Source organism: Candidozyma haemuli (genome assembly GCF_002926055.2).
Source record: "Candidozyma haemuli strain B11899 chromosome Unknown E_2014730914, whole genome shotgun sequence".
NCBI lineage: Eukaryota > Fungi > Ascomycota > Pichiomycetes > Serinales > Metschnikowiaceae > Candidozyma > Candidozyma haemuli.
In genome coordinates, this window is record NW_020289903.1 from 906,414 (window position 1) to 924,350 (window position 17,937).

The following is a 17,937-nucleotide window of genomic DNA, read 5'->3' on the forward strand; positions in this document are numbered from 1 at the left end:
TACAGTTGTGCTGAACTGTCTCTGTCTAGAGAGAGACAGGGACATCGTTTCTAGGGTTCATGACCCATTTCCTCAACATGTTCTTCATGACATTAGGCTTCAACTCTTCTTCACTGCCTCTACCGATCTGGGCCAAGATCTCCAGTCTCTGGCTCTTGTAGTCCTGGCTCATCAACTTGTCTAGGATGACACGGATGTTGGCCAATCTGTTGTCGACAATGCTGAGGTCCTTGGCGGCCTCGTTGACCGCTAGTGGGAGCACTTCTTCTGTAGAAGGCCATGACTTGATGTTGTACCTTTCTTTGATATCGGTGATCTGCTTGAGAAGGTCTGGTCTCTGTTCTTCAGTAGCCTTCTGGAAACTCTTTGATATTTGATCTAGCTGCTTCAAGTCTTCGACCTTCTTGATGACGTTGCTGAGCTCGTTTCTTCTGTTGAGGAACTCTTCGATCTTGGCCTTTTCTTCTTTGGCAACCTGCTTCTTGGCCAACTCCTGGTACTGGGCAAACTGCTGACCCTTGTTGACCTTGATTTCAGCAATAGCAAAGTACTTTCTCTCGGTCATTTTAGGAATCGATTCAATTCTGACGATATCGCCTTCTTTACAGAGGTTACCTGAATCGTGAACCAAGTAGTCTTTTCTCTTCAACACTTCCTTGTGGACTCTCTTGTCGTAACCCGTGGACTGAACTCTGACCTTGACGGTCTTGTTCATTTTACCTTGGGAAATGACCAAACCAACGAAGTTCTGTCTAGCCATTTAGGAATGTTTGTATGGTTCTTGGTGTCTTTTGAGTATCTAAAAGGCTTGAAAAAAATCTACACTTGAGGCGTGCGCGCACCATAAAATACATAGTATTAATACACCTACTGTCTCAACTGGGGAAGACACTGGGCAATCTTCTCCAACAACACCTTATTTTCTTCTTCGGTGCCAATGGAGAGTCTCAAAGCGCCCGTACAGTTCAACTCTTTGCCCCTGAACCTCACAACCACGCCGTTGTCCACAGCCAAGGTATTATACAATTTCGCAGCCACTTCGTTAGATGGTTCACCAGCAGAGTCCAAGATCTGTATAAGCAAGAAGTTGGCGTCCAAACCGCCGATATTTTTGCCAATGCCTGGGATTTTCTGGACCTGTTCAAGAAGCTTAGCTCTTTCGTCTTTGATTTTCGTCACGTAGTTTTGCATCACCTTTAATCCATCCTCTGCCTGAGTAGACCTCACGGCCACTGCAGATGTCAAGGAAGAGATGTTATATGGATACTTCATGGCGTTCAAGTACTTGGACAAGCCTGGAGTGGAATAAGTAATACCCAATCTGACACCAGCAAGACCAAACGATTTAGATAACGTCTGCAAAACCACAAGGTTTGGAAACTGGTTAACCAACGTAGATACACTCTGAGACGTATTGGCAGCCTTAGGGTCCACGAAATCAATATAAGCTTCGTCAACAACCACCAACCCGTTCCACTTCTGCTGGGCCTTTGTAAGCAAATCCACAATCAAATCACAATCAATAAGCTTAGCCGTAGGGTTACCTGGAGACGTGATATAGATAAGCTTAATGCTTGGGTCCCCAGTAAGCTTAGCAAGTATACCATCCACGTCAATCTGAAACTCAGGCGTCGTCAATGGCACCTTCACCATCTCCACATCATTAACAGTAGCACAAATCGAGTACATTCCATATGTTGGCGGACACACCAAGAGCTTATCCTTGCCTGGCGTGCAAACACACCTCAACAACATATCTATACTCTCATCAGAACCCACTCCAAGACACAAGTTGTCTGCCTGGAGCTTTCCCGTAGAACTCTCTATAAGCTGGTTTGGCGCCGAATTCCTGAAATTGGCGATCTGCTGCTTCAATTCCAACTGGTGGGGGTCCGGGTACCTGTTAAGCTCCAAAGCCAGTTCCCAGCTGGAGATATTGGAAAGAGCCGGGCCATGGGTGTTTTCGTTGGCGTCCAAAAGTATACCTTCTTTGAAGTCGTCTCTGGCACACCTGTAGGGCTCCAAAGTACGTATATTTGGGCGAATGAGGGTTTCTAGGTTGAACGACATGGTAGTTGGTTGGGAAGTAGGTGAAGTTATAGGCGTAGAGTAGTGGTTATCGCGAAAAAAATGGCTGCGAAATGAGTCAGTGGTTGGGAGTGGAGGTGGGAGGAGGTTGGAGGGTGAAGACGGAAGTAGGGAATTAAAAGGAAGAAATGGGATGGTCTAGGGAGGTCGGGAATGGTTGGAGGTGTCGGTGAAGTTTGGGCGTGGTAGGGGGTTTGGGGGCGTTTTCGTATGGAGTGGTTGGTTAAGTATGGTGGTAGTGGGAGGATGTAGATGGGTCACTACGAAGTGCCCATACAAGAAGATAAGAAAGAAAAGGAGAGTTATAAGGGAATAATGGGGTATCAAGAATAGCTAAATGTTTACTTTTAGTACTGTTTTTAGGCCTTTAGTGGTAAATACTGGAGTATAGGCTGCTGGCTTAATGGCTGCGAAACACATGCTATAACCATATAAGCTTGACAGAGACATAGCCAATGGTGTAGAAACAGTATTAGTATAATCTGAATTAGTCATAAACTACCATAGGTCATCAAATAAAAGGTAGTCATATAACCAGCTCAAGGATTTATCAACTTTATAGCCAGAAAGCCATATCTAGACTTAGACATCTACTTCTACACCAACATAGCACTAGCAATCTGTTCTATACATATATCTTTAACTCAGAACTGCTCTCAGAAAAAGGCGAAAACATCGTATCCACCACTTCATCCTCAGTAGACACGACATTCCCCTTACCTGCGCTGGGCAGTCCACTGGGAGAAAAGAACCGTACTTTAAGCCCCATGGACTTCTTGGTTCCCAGCCTGAAACTCAGCTTGAGCTTACCCTTAAGCATCAGAATACCTTTCCTGGCTCTCTTCCATTCAGCCCATCTTGTACGTGCTGGCTGGAACTCTTCAATAGAAGACTTTAAGTCTTCATGCTTGTATCCATGCCACTGTGGTGGAAGCGTAGAGTACTGTGCTCTGCCTTCAGAAATATCTTCGACGTCCTTAATTGAAGGAAAATCGCTAGGTTGCGGTTCGTGATTATAAGGCAGAAACACTGTCTTCTCCATAAGATCGTCAGGCATAACGTGGGTTTTGGAAGACACGAAAAGCGAAGTGAGTCCACGCCCAGCAAGCGACCTTGACCGTGAAGGCCTGAAATTAGGACTGCCGCCTTCTTTAACAAGCGAAAGACGTGGAAGTGTAGCTGCCCTTTTCTTGCTTTCGCTCTCTTTGGTGTTAAAGCTTGGAGAAGTGCTATCAAGACCAGGAATTCGAATTTTAGGAAACTCCTCCAACACTTTAGGACTCGTAGCGAGTGGGCTTCCTTCGCTCTTTGCTTGTGAATTTCTATCATAAGCCCAAGTGCTGAACCTGCTTGAAAAAGCCCTTTTGAGCCAATGTGGTTTGTCTCCATTCACAGCTTTCAGCATAGGTTTAGCATCCAGCTCTTCAAACGAAAGACCCTTCGGTTTCGCCTTTGGAAGCGGCTGGCTGGAAAACCCTTGCAGCTCATCAAGTTTTTGTCTTTTAGTGATGTTCACATATTCCTCTGGCAGTGAAAGGTCTTCTTCCTTGGTAACATCATCATTAAGCATATACTTCTGTTGAGTCCCATCCTTTCCGTCCAAAGAACCAAAATAATTAATTAAATGGGCAAGCGACGACGCCGAGATACTCTGGACAGATACCTGGTCGCTTATATCGATCGGATACTGGCCCACTGCTGCCATACTTGTAGTTGTAGGAAGAAGAGAAATGGTTGCAAAAAGCCAAAAGACCGAGCACAGTATAGTTTTAGAGGGGTCTGCTAAAAGACGCAAAATACATGGTAATTGAACCAAAGTAGGTTCATTGTGGTCCTGGAAGTCCCATATTACAAACCTTTTCTTACCTTTTTTTATTTCCAAATAATAGTGCCGTTACCTGGAAGTTGTCTCCTGGACCTACTGGACTGGGGCATAACTTACACCCGTGCACCAGACAACCTCAGTCTACACCTCCACTTGTCGAAAAGTGAATAACCAAGTCCACCAACCACCAAGCCATGGAGTTCGATATCAGGTACGATCCCAAGACAAAGGGTGTAGTGTTCACCCAAGAACCCGAAGAGCCAATCCCAGGCCTTAACTTGGAAATTGACCAGCTCTCTACCCTCACAACTGAACTTATCGGTATCAACGAGCCATACCCACCAAAACCTACTGGCGAGTCCTTTAACAAGGATTTATCCAAGATGATCAAGAAACTATACGAAGGTGGTGTGCAGAGCTTCAAGCAGGAGAAGTTTGTGGACCTGGCCAAGCAGTTTACCATTGCTATTGAGGTGATCAACAGAAGAAACAAGTTCGAGGTTTTCCTGGCCACGTTACAGGAGCTCAGTCTTTTGTTGATGAGCAGAGCTGACGCTTACCTCAAGTGTAAGGAGTACTTGAAGGCATTCAACGATGCAGACATGTTGATTGGCATGATGATGACCACTCCAGAGAACTTCTTAAGAAGAGGCGTGGCCAACTACTTCTTGGGCAACTACGAGGACGCCAGAGCCGACTACCAGAGAGGGCTTGCGTTTTCGGAAAACAACGAGAGACTTATCACCGAGTTGGACATTTGTTTGGATAAGATTCTCGAGGAGAACGGCGACTACCTCTAATGGTTAGAGCCTGGACATACACACACACAGACAGTGAAAGAGCTGCAAGACGCGTGGCCTTTCCACACGAAAATGTATATTAGACAGAGAAGGACACTAGTTCTTTATTCATTTGTAGACCCTCCTGACTAGACATCTGGAGATCTGGGCCGTGTCTCACGTACACACATATATGCGCACTGATAGATTATCAAATCTAAACACTCACATCCTTCTCAACTTATAAACAGCATACAACACCTGAGCGTCCGAGAATGCTGGTCCGTTCATCCGACGTCATAGTGGTCTCCTCGGACGACGAGTCCATCCAAGATTCGTTTGACGGTACTCAGGACCCTGGAAGCAGCATTCCTCGCCAGATCAGCTCTCCCTCTCAGGAGCCGAACCGATGGTGGGAACTGTTGAGCCAGTATGATAACGAGGGCCGAAACCATGATAATAGCGGGCTGTTGATGTCCAGAGGCACGAAACGAAGCTTGCCAAACCAACAAGCAGTGGAAACTGAGGCTTCCGTGGAGTCTCCCGAGGATGGACTGGTTCTGAATGGAGAGAGGAAATCCAAGTACTTTAATAGACTGCGGCGGTCTGTGCCGCTTGAGCTGGATACGGACTCTGTGATTGTGATTTTGTCGAGTGACGATGAAGGAGGGAACGCTGGGCCTGATGCTGACGATTCAGGTGAAAAGTCACCTGTTCAGGGTGGTTCGCCAGCGTTGGTGGAACCTTTGCCTCCTTCGGAGTCTATTCGTTCGCCAGAACAAAACGGGACTCAAACTACAGATCCTCCACGTCAGATCTTCCCTGAAGGTCAGGTTGTCCAGAACGGCCATAACGGTCACAGCGAGCTACCTCAGACGCAACAGGATGCTGAACTGGACTCTGACGATGAAATCGCCGTGCTTTCCAAAGAAGAAGCTGAAAGGATTGGTAAATTTAAACCTACAACGTTTGAGAGGCCTCCCCCTCCTCCAGACCCGAACCACAACTACCGTGAGCTTTTGGCAAATACATCATTCAACCAGCCTGTGCCGCTGTTACAGCCACCACCTCCACAACAACTATACTCATCGGACCCACTGCAGGCACAGCAGGATAGGAAAGCTCACGAGTACTTTGATACCCAAAACGTGGACCAACTTACAGCTTACGATAGTACTCTAGATGCACAGCTTTCAAGATTCGACAAGTTAAGAGACGATAACTTGAACAACATGCGTGATGCAAGAGCTCGGATGGAGAGTCTTTCATTGACACAGTCTGACGAGAGGTCAGAGTTGATTAGAGAAATCAACGTTTCGCTTTCTGACGCCAATACGGCCATTCTCAGAGCAAAGAAGATCAGAAGGTATAAGAACATCTTGCACCATGTTATCCGCTACAAGAGGCTGATATTTCCTAACACGTACCAAATCCCACTGCAATCTAGCTTCTTTGGCTACTCAGTGCCTCCAGGCGGCTCCTTACCTAATCCCTACAACCCACAGGCTCCATATGCTCCATCTCCTAGACCCACACAGCAACCAATGGGATATGGCCAACAAACACAGAATGTGTATGATGACTCTGTACATCTTCAAGAGCTTTTAAAGGATGTCGGTAACGAAGAAAAGATCGAAGGTATGGCATTGACGCCTTCTGAACTTAGTGTCCAGTTGCTAGATCATCAAAGAAGAGGTTTACATTGGCTTCTAAATCGTGAGAAACAAGAGCAGGGAAGTATTCTTGCTGATGATATGGGTCTCGGTAAGACAGTTCAAACCATCGCCCTTTTGATGGCCAACCAGCCTGAAGATTCGAATCAAAAAACTACCCTTATTGTCGGTCCTGTGTCGCTTTTACGTCAATGGAATGCCGAACTTCGTGCAAAGATTAATATGGAGCATAAGCAGAAGGTTGCATTTTACCATGGAGCGGAAAAGAAAAAGATCAACACTTTCAAAAAGATGCAACGCTTTGATGTTGTTTTAGTGTCGTATACTACATTGGCTTCCGAATTTAAACTGCATTATAGTGTGGCAATGGAACAGGCAATGGCTTCACATGGGCAGAATGTCCTTCCTTCATTTAGTCTGGGTGGACAGAGTTACGTCTCGCCGTTTTATTCTCCAGACTCTAAATTCTACAGAGTTGTTCTAGATGAAGCCCAATATATTAAGAACAAGGTCTCACAGACATCCAAGGCCACTGCGCTTCTAAGATCAAAACAGCGTCTTTGTTTGACCGGTACGCCAATGCAAAATAGCATTGATGAGCTTTATCCAATCCTTCGTTTCCTTCGAACCAGACCTTATAATGATGAGGTCAAGTTCAAACGTGATATTTCTGTGCCCATACGTGCGAATGATGATAGGGTAGATGATTACGAACGAAATATTTCCATGAAGAAGTTAAGAGCTATTCTCCTGGCAATCATGCTTCGACGGACTAAGGACTCTAAAGTCGATGGTAAGCCATTGATGGTGTTACCGAAGAAGACAATTAAGAAAGTCGTCATTTCTATGGATGGCGAAGAGTCAAAAGCTTACAAAGACTTGGAAGCTGGTATTCAAAAGAAGGCCGAGAAGCTTCTTAACAGCAAGCACAAGAATTCCCACAGCAACATTCTTACCTTGCTTTTACGATTGAGACAAGCATGCATTCATGAGATTCTTGTCGAAGTGGGTGAAATGAATTCGACAGAGAGAAATCAAGGCGTTGGAGGAGTTCAAAACTGGAAGACAATGTATGCACTTGCACAGAATTTACCACAAAATGTGCAACGAAGAATATCTGAAGAGTTGAGGAAAGACGGACAAGATCTTACAGGTGACGCAGATTATGTTGATAAAAGCAATGTCCAGTTGACCTGCCCAATGTGTTTTGACGTGGTTGACCAGTCGTCTATCGTTATTCTACATCCATGTGGACACATGATTTGTGATGGCTGTGTTGATGGCTTCTTCGATAGCGATAGAAACGATGATGATACCGTACCGTGTGTTATGTGTCGTCAGAAAGTTTCGGAGAACTCCTTGATCAGCTATTCCATCTATAACCAGGTCGTCAACGAGAGCTTGAACTTCGACGATTTGAAAGCTCAGTATGGACTGGGCAGTGCAAGAAAGACAACTACAGGGGAAAAGATCAACAAAATTATACATGATCGTGGAGGGTTCACGCTATCTGCAAAATTACAGAAGACTCTAGATATTATACGGGATGTTGTGAAGAACTCTAGTGACGAAAAGATCATTGTGTTCTCTCACTTCACTGGCACTTTTGATCTCATGTCTAAAGCGCTCCAAGACAGCAAGATTAAGCAATTGCGTTACGATGGTACGATGAACATTGATATGAAGAACACAGTCATCAGGCGGTTCTACCAAGGAGATGAAAGGGTGTTGCTTATATCTCTTAAAGCAGGTAATGTTGGTTTGACGTTGACATGCGCCTCACATGTTATTATTATGGATCCGTTCTGGAATCCTTTCGTGGAAGACCAGGCTATGGATAGAGCACATCGTTTTGGCCAGCAAAAGCCAGTCACTGTCTATAAGATGCTTGTCACCGACAGTGTGGAGGACAGAATCATCAACTTGCAAGACCGTAAGAAGGAGCTTGTCAACTCGGCGCTCGACAGTACCGAGTTGAAGAAGAGCAGTGCTCTTGGCAGACAAGAATTGGGATACTTGTTCGGTTTGAACAACATGGGACCTAGGATTTAAACTTCTTCAACTTTGACAAGTTCCTCATCCAGTCCTCTTGTGTGATAAGCACAGGCTCTTTCGTGCAAAGCTCCCACGTTATGAGACTCTCAAAGTCAAGACCATACTTGGACAATGATCTGCAAAGGTATATAACCTGCAAGATGACACCGTCCCTCAAGCTGTTAGCTTCAACAGTGTCAGCATCATTGTCTCCTTCGCTGATCACAGGAAGGTACGCCCGAAGCTCTTCCACCATCAAGTACACCAACTTCTTTATATACATGTGCAACAAGAGCTTGTCGTCGTTGGCATCGGAATTTAGACCCGATGATAGAAAAATGGCATGATAGATAGAAAGCGAATTGTAGAGATGCTCACGGTAGATCTCGATGTAACGCTTAAGATAGGTGAGTTTCTTGAGCTTCAAAAGCGGTTTAAGACTGGCCACCTCGTTCATAATGAACTTGAACCTCGAATTGAGGTAAATAAGCTTTAATGTCTTGTTTCCTGAGATATCCTGATCGCTCTCGTCCAAAGAATCATCATGAGTAGCCACCAAATTCGGTCTATTCAAAATCTGGAAGATCTTAAGGATATTGGACTGCTTCAAGTTCGTGTTAAGAAGCTTAATGAGCCCTCTAACCATAAGTTTCAACTCGTTATCGATCTGAGACTGAAGTTTCTTGAACGTCTTCAGGTTAGGAAACTTCACCGTAAGCATCTTCACCAGCGTCGAGATTTCAAGCGCCTCCTGGTAGTTTCCTTGCATGATACAAAGCCCACAGAGCGTAGGAAGCTCGTAGATATCTAGAATGGAGTCCATATTCCTCAAAAGCGAGTTGTTGGCAGATATCGAATGGCTTACCTTCTTCACCGCCTTATTATCCACAGCAATCTTCCCGCTCCCAAAGCTCTGTTTCATAGCCTCAATGTTCCGGTCAAGCTCCTCCCCTATAGTCTTATGGACGTGTCTAACATCCTCACTGACTCCCACAATCAAGTCTCTATTGTCGTTAGCTATCGACGCCAACTGAAGCTCGATCTGGCGCAGCTGGTGGTCAAGCTCAGCAATCTCCTCCACCAAGTTCTTATTCTTTCCTTCACTCTGTCCAGAAGACGTAGTGAACATTTCAGTGGAAAGAAGCTCAGCATTCACCAACAATTCCTCGAGGTACTGCTGGGTGTCATTTTTAAGGGCAGAGTCTTTTTCAAGCATCTCGGCTAGGCCCGAATCTAGGCCCTCTTTGAGGGTATCGAGGAGAATGGACGACATTTGGAGAATCAGTAGTAGTAGTTGGTGGGCTGGAGGTTAGTGGTAAATGTTAGCGCGCTGATAGTAGATCTGGAGGAAAAGAAGGTCCATTTAGCTCCGCGGGGAGGACCAAAAAACAAAAAGTAATTACATATTTGAAATCCTCGAAACCGCTATACCATGAATCCTTTTTTTAAAATCCAAAAAGGGGAAAATTTGGGGGAATTGATGGAGGGTTGAAGGTGCCGAATAAGGCGACCTGCATATAAGCACACCACCCTACCTACTGCTGAATTGCAATCTCTGTCCTCAAGCCAACGACTAACCTTCTTTCCCCATTGACCAAACCACTACCATGGAGGGTCTCTACTTCAATATCGACTACGGATACGTCGAGGGTGTGGTTCGTGGCTACAGAAACGGGCTTTTGAACCTGAGCCAGTACGTCAACTTGACCCAGTGTGACTCGCTCCAGGACTTGAAGTTGCAGTTATCTGCCACCGACTATGGCAACTTCTTGTCGAACTATGGCGGGCCTCTTTCGACTTCGGTGATGCAAGAAAAGCTTTCGGGGAAGTTGTACCAGCAGTTTCAGTACTTGCGTAGTCAGAGTGCTGGCAAGTTGACCAAGTTCTTGGACTTCATCTGTTACGGGTACATGATTGACAATGTTTCTTTGATGATTACCGGTACGCTTCACGATAGAGACTGCCTGGAGATCTTGCCTAAATGTCATCCTTTGGGCTGGTTCGAAACGTTGCCTACCTTGTCGATTGCTACTGACATTGAGTCTTTATACGATACAGTGTTGATTGACACGCCATTGGCACCTTTCTTCAAGGACTGCTTGACAATTAACGATTTGGACGACTTGAACATTGAAATCATCAGAAACAGATTGTACAGAAACTACATTGAGGCATTTGTGGAGTTTGTTAACGAAGAGCTCGATGGCCCAGACCAGGAGATCATGACTAGATTGTTGAACTTTGAGGCTGACAAGAGAGTTATCAACATCGCATTGAACTCGTTGAACAACCCAGACTTGACCCCTGAGGATAAGCTTTCGTTGTTCCCATCTTACGGCCAGTTGTACCCTGTCTACCATAACCAGCTTTCCACCGCTGAAGACGTTGAGCAGGTGAAGAGTATCGTGGAGCTGGTTGGCGAATACAAGGAATTGTTCGCCGATGCGCTGAGCGGCGGCAACAAGAACATCGAGGACTGGTTCTACTGGTTGGAGATGCAATACAACAAGAACGCCTTCACCCAGCAGTTCACCTTGTCTACCGTGTGGGCATGGTTGCGTTCCAAGGAGCAGGAGGTCCGTAACATCACCTGGATCGCCGAATGTATCGCCCAGAACCAGAAAAACAGAATCGACAACTACATCTCTGTCTACTAGACAGCCCTGTGGGCAGAGAAACGCTGCCTCTCCAGCGTCCCCCTAGAAATCTGCCATAATCAATAAAGGTCCCCTTTCTTTCTCGCCATCCCTTTGGCCCAATCTACTTCTCATGGCTAGCAGCTTCTTTCTGGCTGTACGTCTATTCAATAAAAATGTTAGCGCGCATATCAAACATCAACCTCTGCTACTACTTGATCTGCTACTTCCACCACTGTCACTCTTCCAATGTCCCAGCTATTTCTACCGTCTTCGCCCGAGCCTGATCTGAGCTCCTCTAATACCCAGCAACATGCTCCTACCTTGACTTTTTCAGCATCCACATCTCAAGTAGGTCACATTGCAGATCTACTAAACACAGTTACTTCCATCAGCTCTCACGCCTTGATGATCATCTCAGATAATGGCATTGTGGTGTTCAGCGAGTATAACCATATTTCCAATGTCCAGCTTACCATTGACCTGAGCTTGTTCTCTTCATACTCGCTAGTTCTGGATCTGGGTCTACGAGACGATGAACCTAAGGAGCTACGCCTAGGCGTTGATATACAGATGATAGCAGATTCGTTTACGGCTGCTGCTTCTACGTTGGTACCAAAGTTCAAAAGTTCCACTTCTTCCAAGCCTGAAACTGTGCTTTGCTATATCAAGTATGGCGGTGAAGGTAACCCTTTGGTGATAGAGTTTGAGGATAGACTAATGAGTGAAAAGATAGAGTTCGCTACGTTTTACCTTGACATTGATTATCCTTATGACAAGTCTGAGGATAGTGGGGCAGACTTGCTTGTTCGTCATGATATGGTACAGTTTGAGCTTATTGTGAAGAGTGACTTGCTTACTGTTCTTCTACAAGATCTTCAGCATATCAACACAGAGAATTTGTACATATACGTGTCGAACTGCAAGTCTTCTGGTAGCAAGAGAGAGACAAATCAGCTCAATTTCATTTCTACGGGCGCAATTGGGTACCTGAAGCTTCTATTTCCTAGTGCCAAAACGATGATGGAGAAACTCGAGATCTTTAAGGTGGAGAATGGGACGATGGAGCCAACCAAGGATTCGGTGCTTTCGTGTTTTTCCTTTTCTCCATTTATCAAGATCTTTAAAGCGGTGAAGCTTTCGTCAAAGTGCAAGCTTATGAAGGATGTATCTGGTATATTATCCCTTCAGCTTCTTTGCAAACATCCAGGCGTGGCAAACTACCCTGGTTCTTTAATTACATTTAACATTATAGAGAAAGCATTGGTTGGTGACGAGTCGGAGCAGCTCAACGCTGCTGAAGTTAATGGAGTTTTTGATGACAATCATTATCATTATATTGAAAACTATGACCAGCTGGTTACGGAAGACGTCAGAGCGGCCGAGTTGGCTAGAGAGGCTGCTCAATCAGTAGTGGCACAGGATGCCGCTGAGTTGGTAGAACCTCCAGCTCCTTTCGGCACTCTTTCGTATGCATCATTTAAGAAACCTCAGCGTTCAGGGCAACCTTCAGAAACGCAAGCGTCAAAAAGACAAAAGCACCTGGAGAGCAGGCACGACGATCAAGACGACCGCGATGTTTCTGTCAATGGCCCTGTAGAGATTCCGATCTTCTTATAGGTAAGTAATCTTGAATGCCATTCTGAAAGTTTCTTGCAACTTTTCAAGCACATTGATTCTTCTTGTACGAATGAAACGCTGGGCAATGAGACTGGCGATAAATAAGACGATAAGAACAGGGTAGTTCTTCTCGCAGAACCTCTGGGTCAACCGCATTAGGTACTCGAGACGGTGACGAAGTTGTTGAATGCTGCTTTTGCCGTCACCTGTAGTTGGTGGGCTTCTTCCCTGCCTTTCAAGCTCTTCGCTATTTTCATGCTCTCTTTTGATTTGCTTCAAGGACTTGTATTTCAAGTTGGCGTTTTCCTGTTCAGCCTTCTTCTTGGCCTGTTCGTCAGCAAGTCTCTGTGCTTCCTGGGCTTCACGCTCCTTGGCCTGCTTATCCTTAAGCTTCTTCTCCTGCTTCTTCACTTCCTTCAACTCTTTTATCCTCTTTCTGCCCTTCTCAGTGTCGACTAGAGGATTCGAGTCCACAAGGTCCTGGGCCTTATAGAAGTCGTCAGCGTCTGGCAACACGTTGAAGATGTACATGTCCACAAGACGTTTCAAGTACTTATCGTCAGCCTTTCCGTGGAAGTCAAGCATCGAGTACAAGTTGTCGAACTGCTTAACCAAGAAGCGCTCGTCGTTCTGCTTGATCTCATGCTGGCAAGAGTAATTGACAAGAAATACCTGGTAGAGCAATTCCGATGGAACTTTCCGGACACTACCATAAATCTCATGAAGCGAGTCAAGGTAACTGCTCAGTCTAAGCTTCCCAATCAACTCTTTCTTCTCCTTGCGTGATAGCTGGAAACTCGAAGCAGCATCCTTAGAGTTCAACAAAAGCCCAAGCTCCGTCAAGTACAACGTGACAATCTTAATAAACACCTCTTCCAGGATTGTGCCCTTGGCAAAGTTCCGATAAGCGACATTGTGCAACTTCAGTATGATCTGGTAGGACTTTTCAAAGTCCTTATTCATGAAAAACTTAACCGCCAACTTGTAGTCGTTCAAAATGACCGACTGTGGCGCCGAAGACTCAGAAAGCGATTCCATGACAATGCTTCAACTAAATCTGCTTTCTCTGGATGTATCCCTAGGAGTAACTGGAAAAAGAAGGACCGAGGTGATTATCATACTCCACAGTACTGTGCACAGAGTCGACGGTGGACCGTGACAGAATTCGCACTTTGTGGGGGCACCGAGGCATGGCTGCAAATGGACTAGGATTGGCAGAAGACAGAGGTTCAAGGCAATTTTTAATCCTGGTACTCTTCCTCGTAGACGGGAGGGACCCAGCCTTGTTTTTCGTAGTAGTACTGGCGGGAAAAGTAGAAAACGGCACCAATGAGAAGGCAGCCTGTGCCTACCACTGGGAAGCACCAGTATGGGATGGTACTGGAAACGGTGCCTTTTGGCGGTGGGAAAAATGGCAAAATTGCTAGGAAGATGTTGGTGATGAGGAAAAGTATCACACAGACCCACGAGGCGGAAAATGACTTATGCTTGGTGGTAAGGTGGGCATGGCTCAGGATGAGCTGGTTGAACTCGGTGAATGCAGAGTCATCTTCGTGGTTTTGGGGGATGAACGATTGGATTGAAGCGTTTTCCAGCTCTGGCGTACTCGAAGGCGACGCCGTAGGCAGAAACTCGGGCGGTATGGTTTCTTCGTCGTCTTGGACGATCTCGAGGTCTTCCACGTACTTCAAATTACCCCAGTTTTCTTTCTTAGCGTTGAGCTTCAAGTAGACAAGTCCAGCAGTGATGGCAACGTTGATCCATGTGCCTGGGTATATGTACAAGTTGACGACAAATTCGTAAACGTCTGCACTGGGTGGTCCCACAAGAATCACCACGGTGACGAACCAGTGTAATATAAGCGAGTAGTTTAAGTTCTCGAATGTCTTGGAGAATGGGAGGTAGTTGTTGCGGGCCAATTCTTGGTTGACGATAGAATGGGCGAATGAAACAACCATGACGTTTCCAAGCGTCAGCAAGGCGATGAAGAGCGGTAACAATGTGGATGTGACGGACTCACCAAACACCTTATTAAAGAAAATGCCCGCCACAAGCACACCACTGTTTAAGAGTTCTTCTTTTGGAATCACAATAAGGTAGCTGATGATCACCAAGAAGTAAAGAAGCGTGACAAGAAGAACGGCCATGGGTGCAGCGATAGTAAGAACATGGTATGGGTCTTCAATCTCAGACAACACATAGTTAGCGTTCTCCCAGCCCTTAAACGAGTACACGATCTCCAAAAGAGCCACAGATATCGAATAGAAGTTGCTGGACACGCCTGAAGTGATGATCTCGGCGTTTGGAGGTGTTTCAGGAACGTGAATAACGTCCACAGCCACCAAAGAGCCAATTGCAATGATAAGCACCAAAATGACGATCTTAAACATCCCCAAGAAATTGAAAAGCGACGTCGCCTGGTTCGGGTACTGGATATGAAGCCAGATACACATGGTAATACAAACCACGCCAATTATCTTAGACGTCCAGTCGTCATCACCAACCTGAGCTCCTGAAACAGCATACCAGATATACTTTCCAAACGCAAACGAATTGCCTGAACTAAACCCCAAAAACACCATCTGGAAAGCGTAAACACACCCAGCTAAGCCCTTGGGCTGTCTAAACACCCTAAGCAAGTAGTTCTTCTCACCACCATTCTGCAACGGAAGATTAAGCGCAAACTCCAAGTAGATAAGAAGCCCACTGAAGATAATAAACGCTCCCAACACCCACAACCCAAGGTACAAAGGCACGTTACCATTGCAGTACTTGAAAATAATGGACGGTGTACTGAAAAGACCCGTTCCTATCATCTTGTTGGTGATGAGCGAAACACAAGAAAGCGTGCCCAACTTGTGGGACTTTTGCTGTTCGGAACGGGAAAGCCGGGAGTACGACTCTGATCCTATGGAGACCGACGGGATCAAAGTAGGCATACTGGACGGGGTTCTGAAGGAAAGTAGTAGGGTCTGAAGAACTGTGGAACTTTCGTCACGTGTGATTGATGGTAACTCGCAGCCTCACTACTACTGCTACTACTGCTCTTACTGTTTATCTATGGCGTATCTATTAGTGTATGGGACGTGAAATAAGTTAACGAGTGGAAATGGCATATACCTCGGGACCGAGGTTGTTGCCCCTGGTGATGTGGTTGACGGCAACAGCAATCTGGCAGTTGTCGAGAGCACGAAGCTCTTGTTTGTTCTTGTAGTACTCTTGGGTATCGTCTTTGGCAAGACGTTCTTGGAGGTCTGAAGATTTCGAGAGGATGGCCAGCAACCTCATGAACTCGAGCTTCAGGAGCGGCTCGGGACGGCTCATTTCGTCAGACATCTTCACGTATGTGGTTTCGCTTTCGAGGTCTCTTTTGCCAGACACTCTGGGCACGCTGAGGATCTTGCCGAGGTGAGGTTTGGTCTTTTCGGCGGTTATCTGGGAAAAAAGGGGTCCTGTGGATGACTTGCCCACGCACTGGGAGTACTGGTGGTTCATGGATGGGAAGTTGACGTTAAGCAGAAGCGAGGAGGTCAAAGTAGGTGCTACTTCCTCCACGAGCTCCACAACCTTCTGGTTGATGTACTTGACGTTTTTGGCCACAGGGTTGGCTTTGAAAGAGTCGTCATACTTCTTCTCCTCCACGTTGAAGTACCGTTCGTCGCCATAATAAATACGGTCGTGGTCTTCGCTGGAAACAGTGATGACAGGCATGTTCTTCAGCTGTGCAAGCAAAGCCAACGCTTCGGCCTGGTTATCCATATCATCAAGGTCTTCTACAACGACTTCGTCGTTGGTATTGGCCGACGTCAAGTGGAGACCTTCGTTAGGGCCCACAATGACCAAATCAGGCTGGAAGTCTGGAATATGCTTAGGCAAGATCTCGCCAAAGGCCACAGAAAGCGCCTGGAGTGGCAGACCGTCCACGAACCAGAAATTAGGGTTAAGCGGGTCCTGACCGTACGCTTCTTCGTGGACAAGCTCCTGGCTCTTAAACTCCTCGTCAAACCGTTCTGCGTCTTTCTTCAGTATCGTGTTTCTGGCGCCTCTAGCCACCGTCTTGAGCTTCCTCATGTTCCTATGATACGTCTGGTGAGCAGGCAACAAGTGGTTGAAATCACCCCCAGCTGGAGCACCCACAACCACCTCCGAGTCCTGATGGTACTCAGGCTCAAGCGGCGGCACCTCAGTGTTTGGGTTCAACGAAGCCACCACCTTCACCTCGTGGCCCTCTTCCCTCAAAGCCCACTCCAAGTACCGAGGCCCCTTGGCCACCCACGAGTCTGTCGTCGTTATAAGAATGTTCACTGCCAACGCAGCCGGTAGCAAAAAAAACTTCATGGTGTGAAATCTCCAAAATGTCCCAATCCAACCAGCAACGTGCCTCGTTTATAAACCCTCCCTCCCATAATACCCTTTTTGCACCCACATGGGCGCTCGGCGTGCACACACTAACCTGGGAACAAGCGGTTGGCGTATGGCGTATGCAAGCGCCTCAGGCTTAACAATAAGCGACTCAATTAGCCCACATGGGTTGACACCAACTTGCGCACGTTTCTGTCATTTAGTGGAAGACGACTTTATTGGTGGAGAGGTGGCTATTTGTTTATTTTTTTACTATGGAGGTGAAGATGTTGGAGAAGTACTTCTCCAAAGTACTTTGGAGATCCGTGGATGGCCTGGGTTTAGCCGAGATGCTGGTATGTGTTATTTTTCTTAGAAGTGCAGCAGCGGGTATGTCATAGTGAGGCAGGCTGGGGTGGAAGGAAAACCCAGTTTTGAGCCATTAAGCGAAGGAAGAGGGAAAAAGGGAAGAAAGACGTTGAAGGTGGTACAAAGTGGAGGTCGATGGCCATTTTCTTCGATTTTTTAATTACCTGCTTCATACGTGCCGCTCTGGAACTATAACTACTACCAGTTGGATAACCTGGAACCATAACATCCCACTTCAACTTCCACCAAACCACCCCCTTTCTTCCCATGACGTAGAGCAACGTATTGTCAAGTCACAGAAGGCTCCCCAGAACCCTCGTCCCTTGGCACCTCCAGCCAAGACCGTTCCTGAATTATCCTTTCAAAGGGTTCTGGGCAGAGGCTGTGTTGATGCCTTGCAACTTTGTGTTGGTTCTGGCTGGCTGGCAAGTCTTGTCTTGATATTTGTGTTACAGAAAAGAGTTTGCTTGCGCGTATAAAGGCGAAGTCTTCTGGGGGTGGTTTCTTGGATGGAGGCTTTGGCTGGTGGTGTTGGTGGTGGTTACAGTTCTTGGAGTTGTAGGAAAATCACT

General features: G+C 46.3%; 11 protein-coding genes across 11 annotated transcripts; 4 read left to right on the forward strand and 7 right to left on the reverse strand. All coding sequences in view use genetic code 12, as the record gives it.

Moving 5' to 3' along the window:
• Positions 1-25: 25 nt before the first annotated feature.
• On the reverse strand, positions 26-760 carry CXQ85_003568 (mitochondrial 37S ribosomal protein uS17m; the record flags this gene model as incomplete). The annotated part of the gene is made up of 1 exon (XM_025487205.1): positions 26-760. The coding sequence occupies one exon, from the start codon at positions 758-760 to the stop codon at positions 26-28; it is 735 nt and encodes a 244-aa protein (XP_025340653.1).
• Positions 761-867: 107 nt separating this feature from the next.
• HIS5 (histidinol-phosphate transaminase) lies at positions 868-2,070 on the reverse strand (the record flags this gene model as incomplete). The annotated part of the gene is made up of 1 exon (XM_025487206.1): positions 868-2,070. The coding sequence occupies one exon, from the start codon at positions 2,068-2,070 to the stop codon at positions 868-870; it is 1,203 nt and encodes a 400-aa protein (XP_025340654.1).
• Positions 2,071-2,713: 643 nt separating this feature from the next.
• Positions 2,714-3,793, reverse strand: CXQ85_003570 (uncharacterized protein; the record flags this gene model as incomplete). The annotated part of the gene is made up of 1 exon (XM_025487207.1): positions 2,714-3,793. One exon carries the CDS (start codon positions 3,791-3,793, stop codon positions 2,714-2,716), a length of 1,080 nt encoding a protein of 359 aa, XP_025340655.1.
• Positions 3,794-4,107: 314 nt separating this feature from the next.
• Positions 4,108-4,713, forward strand: SEC72 (Sec63 complex subunit; the record flags this gene model as incomplete). The annotated part of the gene is made up of 1 exon (XM_025487208.1): positions 4,108-4,713. One exon carries the CDS (start codon positions 4,108-4,110, stop codon positions 4,711-4,713), a length of 606 nt encoding a protein of 201 aa, XP_025340656.1.
• Positions 4,714-4,967: 254 nt separating this feature from the next.
• Positions 4,968-8,417, forward strand: CXQ85_003572 (translocase; the record flags this gene model as incomplete). The annotated part of the gene is made up of 1 exon (XM_025487209.1): positions 4,968-8,417. The coding sequence occupies one exon, from the start codon at positions 4,968-4,970 to the stop codon at positions 8,415-8,417; it is 3,450 nt and encodes a 1,149-aa protein (XP_025340657.1).
• A 24-nt stretch (positions 8,418-8,441) lies between these two features.
• Positions 8,442-9,672, reverse strand: CXQ85_003573 (Golgi transport complex subunit; the record flags this gene model as incomplete). The annotated part of the gene is made up of 2 exons (XM_025487210.1): positions 8,442-8,451; positions 8,495-9,672. The coding sequence occupies 2 exons, from the start codon at positions 9,670-9,672 to the stop codon at positions 8,442-8,444; spliced, it is 1,188 nt and encodes a 395-aa protein (XP_025340658.1).
• A 334-nt stretch (positions 9,673-10,006) lies between these two features.
• CXQ85_003574 (H(+)-transporting V0 sector ATPase subunit d) lies at positions 10,007-11,056 on the forward strand (the record flags this gene model as incomplete). Its single annotated transcript, XM_025487211.1, has 1 exon — positions 10,007-11,056. One exon carries the CDS (start codon positions 10,007-10,009, stop codon positions 11,054-11,056), a length of 1,050 nt encoding a protein of 349 aa, XP_025340659.1.
• Positions 11,057-11,284: 228 nt separating this feature from the next.
• On the forward strand, positions 11,285-12,655 carry CXQ85_003575 (uncharacterized protein; the record flags this gene model as incomplete). The annotated part of the gene is made up of 1 exon (XM_025487212.1): positions 11,285-12,655. The coding sequence occupies one exon, from the start codon at positions 11,285-11,287 to the stop codon at positions 12,653-12,655; it is 1,371 nt and encodes a 456-aa protein (XP_025340660.1).
• Positions 12,656-12,698: 43 nt separating this feature from the next.
• CXQ85_003576 (uncharacterized protein) lies at positions 12,699-13,693 on the reverse strand (the record flags this gene model as incomplete). Its single annotated transcript, XM_025487213.1, has 2 exons — positions 12,699-12,746; positions 12,773-13,693. 2 exons carry the CDS (start codon positions 13,691-13,693, stop codon positions 12,699-12,701), a joined length of 969 nt encoding a protein of 322 aa, XP_025340661.1.
• Positions 13,694-13,896: 203 nt separating this feature from the next.
• CXQ85_003577 (uncharacterized protein) lies at positions 13,897-15,594 on the reverse strand (the record flags this gene model as incomplete). Its single annotated transcript, XM_025487214.1, has 1 exon — positions 13,897-15,594. One exon carries the CDS (start codon positions 15,592-15,594, stop codon positions 13,897-13,899), a length of 1,698 nt encoding a protein of 565 aa, XP_025340662.1.
• A 157-nt stretch (positions 15,595-15,751) lies between these two features.
• On the reverse strand, positions 15,752-16,993 carry CXQ85_003578 (uncharacterized protein; the record flags this gene model as incomplete). The annotated part of the gene is made up of 1 exon (XM_025487215.1): positions 15,752-16,993. One exon carries the CDS (start codon positions 16,991-16,993, stop codon positions 15,752-15,754), a length of 1,242 nt encoding a protein of 413 aa, XP_025340663.1.
• Positions 16,994-17,937: the final 944 nt, after the last annotated feature.